At 40.5% G+C, this 11,761-nt stretch overlaps 1 protein-coding gene across 1 annotated transcript; it reads left to right on the top strand.

Moving 5' to 3' along the window:
* The first annotated feature begins 1,247 nt into the window (after nucleotides 1-1,247).
* Nucleotides 1,248-11,306, top strand: LOC115904069 (astacin-like metalloendopeptidase). Its single transcript, XM_030949153.1, has 13 exons — nucleotides 1,248-1,316; nucleotides 1,548-1,572; nucleotides 3,839-3,855; nucleotides 4,236-4,260; nucleotides 5,125-5,196; nucleotides 6,011-6,145; nucleotides 6,771-6,888; nucleotides 7,611-7,789; nucleotides 7,916-8,000; nucleotides 8,394-8,521; nucleotides 9,527-9,642; nucleotides 10,057-10,282; nucleotides 11,272-11,306. Exons 1-13 carry the CDS (start codon nucleotides 1,248-1,250, stop codon nucleotides 11,304-11,306), a joined length of 1,230 nt encoding a protein of 409 aa, XP_030805013.1.
* Nucleotides 11,307-11,761: the final 455 nt, after the last annotated feature.

Raw genomic sequence — 11,761 nt, forward strand, 5'->3', positions numbered from 1 at the left:
TCAGCAGTGTGCCCCACAACTTTCCATCACTGAAATAAAGAGTGATGGACGCCTCCAACACAATTCAGATTTCATTTCTATCTAATTCCTACTCTTGACTGGGTATGATTTGGAGAAAATAGATGGAAAGCCTTCTGCTGCTTCTTGATTCACCAACAAGGAGAATATCTAGAACCTCTTATTCAGTACAGAAATAAGGAATAAGTGGGTTTAAAACTTACTCTGAGGGTATCTGAGCACACCATGGTCTAGAGACAGAATCAGTGTATTTTATAATTCAGTTTCCTTTTCCATGCATGGAAAATGTACTCTGACACAAACCAAAAGTGTGTCAGAGACCAGACGCTCTCCCAGCTACAGCAGCTTCAGCAAATGGTTCAGTAAGAGAGCTTTGCTGTGAGAAGAAGTTGCTGTGATAAGAGGCTCAGTGGTTGCTGGTTTGCCTCCTACAAGCATTTCTTGCTACATCTGCTCACTGCTTGCTCTAGACAACTGCACTCTACTTCTGGACAAGTGCACTCCAGCAAAGCAAATCTGTTAATCATTCTCAAAATGAGTAAGTGCTGCTTATGCTGCTGCTCTCTTTTCCCCTTCTCTGATTGCTGGTCACAAAACTCATAAGGGCACCTATAATTGTCAGACTGCAGAAACAATCGAGCACAGGAGACGCTCATGACATGATGAAACATCAAGAAACACACAGGAAAAAACAAAAATCTGTATGTATAGAACCATAAGCTGTCTCACGGAAGAAACATTGATAAGCTCACTGGGTAGACGTGTTCTATGTTTCAAAGCAACACAATAGCGTCATGGCCTTCTGTAATCTCAGCGACATAAAGAGAAAAGTCACCTACCCTCTGAAATCCTAACAATGCAGTTCTCTGGAGAGTTATCCAGGAACAAGGGTGGTAACAGTCAAACCGAACATTTCAGGAAAGGTCCTCTAAGAAGCAGAGGAAATGCGTGGTAGCACAAGCATGAGGCCGAGCCAGCTCTAGAGAGCAGCACGAATGGCCCTGGGCGGCCTAGGGATGCTCAGGGCGGCGGCAACAGCGCAGCACCGGGAGATGCCCAGGGGCTAAACGTGCTGTTGAGGCAGCAAAAGAAGTTTGCTTCCTGCTGGGATTCCCATTGGCTGGGGCAGGGCTCCCAGCCCGACCCGAGCAGGCTCCGCTGCTTTATCTGCGGCAGCGCTGCGGGGAGCAGGGAGAAGGGCTCGCACCCTGCTCCGTCCGCACTGCGCCATGGAGCTGAAGGGGTGCCTGGTCCTCGCTGCACTTCTGCTGCCCGCTGCCCTGGCCTTCCCTATCCAGGTGAGAGCAGCTCCCCGCAATTGTGCCCCATTGCCTAGCTGGTCTGTTCTTCCTGGAGTGAAGCTGTGAAGGCCCACTTCGATAAATTTTCTGCAAGAAAATATTAGTAATATCATAATAAATAAAGGCAATATAATGATTTGGCTCCTCCATTCATCCTGATTTTGATACTATTGTTGCTGTATTTGTCAGCTATGGAAGAATAATGGCTTTTACCTGTTGGTTTTGCAGGATGACTACGAAAACAGCACAACAAGTAAGTAGGATTTATAGTGTATTTTAAAAGCACCTGTTATTTCTTGACTGTTTATTACATTCTTGGTTTTGATTTGCTTTTAGAGCATGTGAAAGCACTGACAGGCCTTTTGAATAAAGCTATGTTTCATAACTTGTTATTGAACAGAGTGCAGATGTGTTTGTTTTACAAAGATGTGCTTTACACAGACTTTGGGACATGGTTTATTAGGTTACTTTAGATGTGCTTTCACAGGCTTGAAAATAAAATTTTAATTAGACATCTTGATACCTTTTCATTAAGTTGAATGTTATAATAAGACTGCTAATCATTTGCCTCCTTGCCTACCTGGGTTTAGCTGTAGGAAAAAGATGTCAGGCGTCAAAGAAAGCTTTGCTTTGTTCTGATTTGGAACAGGCTTAGCTGAACAGCCTTTGTTAACTTGCAAAATACAAGGAGATAATTGCAGACCTTCAGAGGTCAATGGAAAGAAAACTGTAGGCAGACTTTAACTACAGCAAGAAATGAACAGGCTGTGTGTAATGTGTGCAAAAAGAAGACACCTTGGAAAAATTTGCTTGACATAGAGCAAGTCAGTGACATAAGAACATTGACAAATTGTGCTTTTGAACTGTCATTTATGGCATGGGGAAAAAGGGATGTTGTGAAATTACTGCTCAGTATATTTAGAAGGGACCAAGGGACACTCTTGCTCAAGTTCAAGGTAGTCAGTTGCTCAGACTCAAAGCTGCAGGTTTATTGGGACAAATGCATGCAATGAGTTTTAATTTATCATCGTTACTGCTTTTTGTGCCTTTTGAGACATCTTTCAGTATTTAGAGTGTAGGGAAAATGTGAGCTGTATAATTTTGAGAGCCCTATCACACCAGATGTTCATTTCATCAAGGAGATGGCAGACGCCTTCTGTGGTGTCTCATTTGGGTTTTAAAAAGAAGTTGCAGGCTTTATGTGCCTAGGAATCTGGAGCCTAATTTCTACTGACTTTGACTACTCAATTAATGTAGTGCCTCTTGGGTACATAAATTCTAGATCTGGTCAACGCATCTCAAAAATGTTCTTCCCTGCAGAATGTTTTTAGATGCCATGGATCTCTCTTATGCAGCTGTGGGAACTGACCAAATTTTTCTATAATTAACCATCATCATTGCAATGGACTTCCACTGCAATGTAACTGAAGTAACAGTCTGAAAACACAGGCTTGAAGTCTTTTTGGCTCAACAAAAGCAATTCTGTTGCGGGTGCTAGATGGAGTCTGAAAAGGAAGGCATCTCCTCATTACGTCTGAGCAATAATTATGAAAAAGGAATGGTGCTGCAAGGGGTGATAGAGCTTGGCATATCTTTTACTGAGAAAAATAATAGTAAAATTTGGGGCACAGATGGGCTTGGAAATAATGACTGTTTACATGAGTGTTCCCTGTTTCAGTGTTAACTAGGAAAAATAAAATTGTTTCATACTTTGACAAGGAAGACTGCAATTATTAGGAAACTGGAAGAGATTGCCAGATAGGCTTGCAACATATCCATCATACTTAAGAACAGGTCAAACAAACTGTGGTCAGGAATAATACAGATAAAACTGTTTCTGCCTTAGGGAAAGCAGACAAACTGATGACCTCTGAAGGCCCTTCCGATTTTTAAACTTTTTTGGTATTATAAAAATGAAGATAGAAATGTATACATCAGGTCAGATTTTCACTTCTGGTTTGTATCTAGAATCTCATATTTGGTAAAAATCAGAAGGTATCACAGTAGAAAGGCACCTTAGAACTCAGAATGGTACCAAGCTGCTGTCAGGTACATACTGAAGCTGAGATTATTTTCCCCATGTTAAATTATAGCCCCCATCACATGTTATAACCTTATTGTTTGGCACTTTGAAACCAGGGGATATTGTTGAGCTGATTAGCCTGCACCTGTTGCAGAGAAATCTTAGGATTTAGGATTAGGACAAAAAAACCCATTTTTTGTCACTGATTTATTTTGCAATTTTCCATACTGAAACTGATAAAATGCTTTGCTGATTTTTAGATGGTAAATTCTTAGGATTCTGTTCCTCAACACAATCTACTAGGAATTTCCATAGTTGTTAGATTAAATATCTTTTTAATTTCTGTGCCTATGCATTAGCTGGTGTACTCCATTCCCCTCCACTCCTCCAAGGGATCTGCCAAAGGCATTCCCATGGCAGAGGAGGTGCATCCATGCTGTTACACACTGAGAAGTTGCATTCAGAGTCTGATGCTTGTCTTTTTGTCTTTTTGCAGCAACAGAGCCTACTGAGGTAAGGAAAGCTAATTCAGCCCTTCTGATCACTTTGGGGTTCAACATTGTGGAAAGTAAGGCCAGGACTCTTGGACTCCCCTTGCATCTACATGTGTAGCAAAGTTTTCTCTGCTCAACCATGCATCAGAATGTATCTGAACCTTATTCCACACTTTTTATTGCACTTGCCTTTATGATACCCCTAGTTGCCAAGGTACCAAAGAAGAGTATCTACCACCCCATGGTAATTCTTTGCACATGGCACAGTACATAAAAGCTGCATTGGGGAAAGATACTTCCAATGGTAGCCTGGATGCTGTTGATAATTTATATGTTTTATTATTTAATTGAATGTTACATTATAAATTGTGAGATAATATCAATGTATTGTCCTTGCAGGTTACTACGCAGGAGAATATATATGGTATGTACTACTCCATCTACAAATACATATTTGAGGGGATATACTGATTGTTATCTACTCAGTTACTTCAGAAAATAACACAGGCTTAATACAAATTAACCTTTATGAAGAATTTTAAATGAATGCACTCACCACAATGTTTCATGCAAAGCAAAGTCTCTTGGTTTTGGCCAATTGCTAAAAAAACCAATTTGCTAAAAACCTCAGCTGTTACTTTTGCTGAAAATAGCTCTGCTTAATTCATGTCCTGAATTAGGCCACTTCTAAAGGTTAGAAGCACAGAGGTCATGTGTTTCTGCTTTTTATTGATGTCAAGACTTGCTGCATAATGCACAGAGTTAGCTGATTTTGCTAGCAAGGCCTATGAGTCCCCAGTGCTGGGCTTAGATGGGGACATCAGTTCTACCCGTGTGGAACAGGAATGCAGTTCCAGTTTCATTGATTTTGAGGGTTTTTCAAGAGGTCATCATGTCCAGCAAGAAGTGGCAGGACTGCTCTCCATCCATTTTTGTTTCTGGTATCTGATGTTGGGGATTTGAGTGTGAGTTGTTCATAAAGAAGTAAAACTGTGCCATCTATGGCCTAAAAATATGATGGCTAGGAAAAGAAAAAAAAAGGAGAGAATGAAATAATTGAAGGAGAATGGCTCTTGGGACTCGATTAATGCCAAAATAACCACAGCTAGGAGGTTCTCAAGGTTGTCAGTGAACAAACATCTACATGAGTGAACATCCCTCCAGTCCCTAAATAGACTCTGTAAGCTTTACATGCATCAGTGGAAAAATCATGCATCATCAGAGTAAAAAATCAGGATTCATATTTCCTCTGGGAATGAGAAAGTGATACTCTTGTGTTTCTGCACAGAATCTCCTTCACCTACAGAGACTGATGAGGAGGACGAAGATATTTTTAACAAAATTCTGAAAGTTAACAAAGGTAATGCCACCAAATTCCTGTCTATAAGGGAGCTGTCTTTTTTGCTTTTTTAGGGTGATATAGGAGGTACCATGTCTTACCACAATCTGTGCAAATGTGTTTCCCATATAACACACCACCATATAAGAGACACTACTGGGATTATGGTGTGGTCTGCTGAAGCCCTATAGCATCTCAAACTATTGTGTTAGTACTGAAGATGCTCCTAGGCATGGAGGCAACTGAAAACTATTCAGACAGTTTCCTCAGCTTTAGCTTTCAACATCTTTGTCATTCTTTGGACATAAAGAGAAAATGTGGGTATTTGTATGCTTATTTAACAGTCTTTTTCTTGAATGAAGCATTGCTTGCACTCAGCCATCATATGGTTTTGCAGTGCAGACTCCTAGATACGCTGCAGTCAGTTCCATTCTCACTGCTCCCAACTTCCTCTTCCCTGATCCTTCCAAACATTCCCTGATCTATCAGCTTGTTTTCCTCACATTTTCTCCTCCAAGAGTCATTCAAGTGACTTTACTTGAAGTAAAGTAATTGGTAGAAAGAGACGCCAAATATTCCTACAGTTTTCTCCTTACAACATTCCTCTTTTTGGTTTGCCTGCCTTCCTGGGTTTCTTTATTGTCACCTTCTGATTTTGCCCAGCACCTTCCTGGGGAGATATCTGATGTCATTCATTCAGTGTCACACAATGGGTGATTAAATAATATCAGAGTAAAACATCATTCTTACTATTGAGACTGCTTGTTTTTTCAAGTGTGCTTAGCAGGTGTCCAGCAATTTATGGCTGAAATTTCCACCCTTTCTCTGTCTCCAGACAGCTCCCAGTTCCTGCAGGAAGGTGACATAGTTCCACGGAGGAGTCGCAGTGCCATCAACTGTCGCCAGTGCAACTGGCCCCAGTCCAGTGATGGGATTGTTCGTATTCCCTATGAACTGGATCCTGCTTATGGTGGGTTTAAATAGAAATTTTTTTTTAAATGGGTTTTGTCCAATATTCTTCAGAGAGAAACTTACATTGAGTGAGCACACAAACAGCTGAATAAATCAATTCTAAGGATTTACTTGTGCTGTGCCAGCACAGATAAATTTTAAGTTACAAGGACCTGAACCAGAAATATTCATTGAGACATTTTGCCTGCATCATGTTTTGGGACTGATCTCTTGGAGACAGCAATAACCATTCCCTCTAATGGTGTCTTCCAGAATGCCTTCCTTTATAAGGTTCATGACTAGTACAGTAGAGCTTCAATGATCTGCTTTTCATCAGCAAAACAGCTTCCCTTAATTGTCTCCAAGTGTCCAATAAGATACATCAGAAATGACCACTATAATTAAGAGCAAGTAGTTGAAAAAAGAGGCACCTGAATACATTTGGACAAATATCTGGATGAAGAGGATCTTGTGCCAGGCTGTTAAAATCTTAAACAAAATTCAGTACTGAGCAAAAAAAGAACCTAAGAACCTAGGCTAATATTTCTGTCCCTCATTTATCCTGTTTTTGACAATATGTGAGATTTTAATGGCATCTACTAATCTGTGCTTGTGACCACTAAAATTAACCCTTTCTTCCCCAGAGGAGAGCCATGTAAAAGGGATTCATGATGCCATGGCAGAATTTGAAGCACTGACTTGTATTAATTTTGTGAAGCGCAAGGCAGAACGTGACTACCTCAGTATTAGATCTGCCGATGGGTGAGTTGAATGATAAATTAACAAGTTACTTTTACTCTATTTTTCAGTCCTTCCCTACACTGATTCTGTGTGACCTCAGAAAAAGCTTTTGTTTTATCACAGTGCCAAGGTATTTTCCTTGGGTACCTTACTAGGGCAAGGGCTCATCAGGTACATCAGGAACTCACTGCAGACACTGAAATAATACAAAGCATGGAAAAGCACCATTAAGGGGCAAAGAATGTCTAAGCTCATGTTTTCTCTGTGGGATAGTGCACACTTCGGCACAACATATATTGAATACTGTAGGTCCTATCTACAAAAGTAAACCAACTTATGAAATAAACAGTTCTCTGAATCACACTGTTGATCATCAAGCTTAGAATTAGAGCTTATGAGAAAGTTGTTCAACACTTAGCTTGAAAGTGTTATCTCCATCTTATCTCCAGCTGTGATACTGTCTTTAGTATTTTGAAAAAAAAAGAATTGTTATTTCAAGAGAGTTAAAGTCATGGTAAAGTCAGAATTCAGGAGCCTCTGTGCTAACAAAAGTCTTCCATTTAGCAATGGAAGACTTTTTGTTCTTTTATATGCCATGGTCACTTTTGCACTCTGACTATCACAGTGGAGAGAGGAATCCTTCCACTCCCACAAGAGGGGTGTGAAGATAGGTTCTCTGTTCTGCCTCTTTGCCTGCCTGCCAATAAAAATCCCATAAGTCTTGTTTTCAATTCCTCTCTCAGCTGCTGGTCCAACTATGGGAGAGTAGGAGGTGGACAGACTGTCTCTGTGATGAAAGGAGGCTGCATGTGGAAAGGAGTAATTCAGCATGAACTGGAGCATGCTCTGGGCTTTTTGCATGAGCACTCTCGAAGTGACAGAGATAAACACGTAAAGATCATGTGGGAGTACATCAGTCCTCGTAAGTACTTTGAACTCCTCAATGTAGGAAGTGGTATAGACACATCCTACTGCTCCCAGCTCTCCCTTTTCCCCTGAAGGGAGTAGGGAGGAAGCACACTCTTAAGTACAATATCATATATTACAGCTGACAGACCAGACTTCAAGAAATTTGAAAACTCCAATAACCTGGATCTTCCATATGACTATTCCTCAGTAATGCACTATGGCCCGTAAGTAGCAGCATGGCACTACTATTTTAGGAACTCAAATCTTACATCAGAATTAGTTTCTATCATAACTCTCTCCTAACTACCAGTTTCCCCAGTTCCCCTTCTGAGAAAAACAGTGTGAGTCAGTTCAGACCAGCTGCTCCCTAGGGCTGGGATACACTGTCCCTTAGCTTTCCATTAGGGAGCCCTCCACTGCTGGGCTTGGGAGCAAAGGAGGCCATCTGGACATTGACTCTGCTTACTGGTGGACATCTCAATGAGACCTGTTTAAACAGCACTATTAGTCATAGCAACAGCTTATGGACAATTCTTGTTCTCCCTCCAAAGCATCCTACTGAATCCTGAAAGAAGTTATGGTGCTTAGAGAGCATTGTTTCTCATGGGTTTTTTCAGATACACATTCAGCAATACGACTGGGAAAGCAACTATTGTACCAATTCCTGATAGATCAGTGCATATTGGACAGAGACAAGGGATGAGCAACTTGGATGTGGCCAAAATCAACAAACTTTACAACTGCAGTAAGTATCTCCAGATCTCCCTGTTATCTTCAACTCAGATTTGGGCACGTGGTAGAGACAGCAGTTTTTCATCAGCCTGTGAGACTATTCTCATGAATTCCTGGTACCCACTAGGGTTACTCTGGGAGGGAATGCAAAAGTGAAGCTGGAGGCATATTGTGATTAGTGAGAAAATGGAAACTGCCTCTAAAGTAAATCAAACAAATTTGCTATTAGCATAAGTGGCTGCTGTGCAACTAGACTAACTGCATACCACATTTTAAACTTCAATGGAATAATTTGGTTTCCTACAGTTCAGCAGACAACTATAAATCCCAAAAGAGCCAGATATCACCGCTCCTTATGGCAGCTGGTATTTAAGACCTGAGCCAAAACAAAACAGTTTTATGCTCCTTTGAACTTGAACAGTTTCATGTTGCTTTGTCCAGTTTTCAAAAGTTTCAAAAGTCATTCTAAGTTTGTATGTTTAAACTCCTTATACGTAACCTCTGCTAGAAGAATTTTTTATATACAGTCACAGAAATTTATTCAATCAGAGGGAAAAAAATTATGAAAGTCTTACCTCTTGCACCCCAAGTGCTCCTCCTAAGCTTAGAAGTTAAGCATTGCAGAGGCATCATATTTGGGCTTGACTCTTCTGACATCACTTAACTTCCCCTTCTCAATGGAAAACAGTGGCACCAACTGCAGTGAATTGAAACCTCTCACTCTTTACAGAGTTGCAGAAGGAGATCTCTTGCTAAATGACAGAGCTAATCAATAAATTGAATTATTTTCAGAGCACTGAATGAAAAATGGAATGATTTTCAGAGTACTACTTTACTTTCCTCTTTGATGCATTTTGTGAAATTAGGACAACATGAATACTCCTTTTAATCAAGATGTACCAGTACTCTGAAATGAATGCTGATAGATCAGAAAACAGAGATCAGTCCATTCTGAAGAGATTGTAGTTGTGCATGACTGAAATCTTCTGCAATCCTGAAGCAAGCATTTTTCCCTCAGGTCGCTGCAGCACTATTCTTGATGGACCTTCTGGGTCCCTGAGATCTGCCAACTACCCAAGGAATTACTCAGATAACACCAACTGTGTCTGGCTCATCCGAACCCGATCCAGAAAGGTAAACACAGGTTAAGAGTGGTCTTGAAAGATGGCTGAGCTTCTTTCAACATTAAGCATCTTGTGCTCTGTACAGCAGTTGCCAGACAAGAAAAATTTCAGAATAGTTTCTACTTCTAGAGAGGTATGTGTTAAAGCCAGGTATAGACAAAGACAATTCACAGTTGTGATTTTGAAAAATCTCCACAAGTTGGGCTTCAGGTTTGAAAAATCAGGGCAGAGCTCCTTGAGCATGAGAGCATTCAGTGATTAGATCTGAACCCTGCAACTTCAGGGGGAGAGAGGCAAAGCTGGGTAAACAGCTCTAGTCTGTGAGTCTGTGCTTGGCTCCAGTTTAGGTTCTGTCTGTTTTAAAGGATATTCCATGAAAGAAGCATACTTATATATTAAAAATTGATTTTCTCTTCCCTTCCAGGTTTCCCTGCACTTTCAAGCCTTTCAGCTACAAATAACTAAAGGTTGTCAGGGTGATTATGTTAAAGTTTATGATGGATCCAGCAAGTCTTCTCCAGTTCTAATGGACAAGACCTGTGGATCAAAGATCCCCAATGGCATAGTTGCTTCCAGTAATCTTATGCTTGTAGAGTTCACCACAGATGGTGCCCAGACAGCTTCTGGTTTCCAAGCCACCTTTACTGCTGGTAAGTCTGAGAACAAGGAGAATGGCAAGGAAAACAGTCCATGCCAAATCAACCTTTCTATTCACTCAGGAAAAACATTGAAGAACTGCTCTCCATGAGGGTCATCACTTCCTTCCTTGCTTTTGACATAAGGGATCAGTTCTACACTGACCCCATTTATTCATTCATGCAGATGGGGCCACACTCAGGATAAGTGATGTTAGCCAGGTGATTCACTGTTCACCTTCCCTCTCAGATATGTGCCATTCCAAAGCATGTGCCAATAAAGGCAATCAATTTAATGACACTACAAATGTTACTAGCGCAGTAGAAAGAGAAGAAATTGTAATGCAGCATTTGAATATATCATTCCCCTGGAAAAGGTGCAGTTTTCAATCACACAGTTCAGATGGTGAGACAGATCTACAGTGAATGAAGTCACCTAGCCCCTTGACAAGAAGAGAGGCAGCATTTACATGGTCAGGATTCCAGGAACCTTTCCAGCTAGAACACATTTTCTTCAGTCCCATTTAATCAATAACTAAGGCCACAACTAAACAATTATGTGACCACAAGCTTTCTAGTTAGCGTGTACCAGGTGGAATAAAGGAATTCCTGTGTGTGTGACTGCAGCCTACAGCAACTGCACAGTAGTGCAGCTTGTGTTGGGGGGAAAGGAAGCTCAGCTGTGTCATGCAGTCTTGTATCTGCCATGGGATAAGAACAAGCATGCAGAGTTTGCATGAATCCACTGAAATGCACTAACTTGACCATATAGCCAAACCAAACCAGAAATTTTGCATTGTCTCTTTGTAGTATCTATTTCTGTCCACTGTTGCTATGGAAGGAAAGAAAAATTAAGAAACTACGTGTGTTACTTTGCTGTGTCCACAAATATAAAGCAATCTTAGCTGCCAGATAAAATGTGATTTAGCATATACGTATTTTAGAGATGCTACAGTTTGTCCAGAGACTTCTGAAAGCTAAGTATTCCCTCATTTCTTTAACAGTGAGGACCCAAAGAAGATCTAGCATCCACAACTGACTTAATGAAGAAGAACCTATTCTGTGAATATTGAAATTATGTTTTTCCTACTTCGTTCCTGTCTTGGCTTGGATCAGTATGAAATTTAATTCTATTAAGAATCAAAGTTTTCATCTTCCTGAAAACGTTTATTCCCAAGTCATACAAATGTACAAATTCTATACATCTGGTGTACTTCTCCTTTTGTCTACACAGTTAAGTTATTACCTCTTTCTATTTAACAATTGAATAAAAATCTTCATTAAAAAAATAAGTTTCTGCTTCTCTTCTGCAGTAGTCACTCCCAGCCAAACACACCATCAACGTGGTCTGACTTCTTAGCCCCTTCATTCAGTCATAGGGATGTCTCTTAATTATACCACTGACATCATCATGGGTTTAGTTAGTTGGCTGAAGAGACCAGCTCCAAACTTTAAAAAATCATTTTATGGTCTTCACAGTCTTGAGCATGAAAA

Source organism: Camarhynchus parvulus, chromosome 5 (genome assembly GCF_901933205.1).
Source record: "Camarhynchus parvulus chromosome 5, STF_HiC, whole genome shotgun sequence".
In the NCBI taxonomy this organism is placed as follows: Eukaryota; Metazoa; Chordata; class Aves; order Passeriformes; family Thraupidae; genus Camarhynchus; species Camarhynchus parvulus.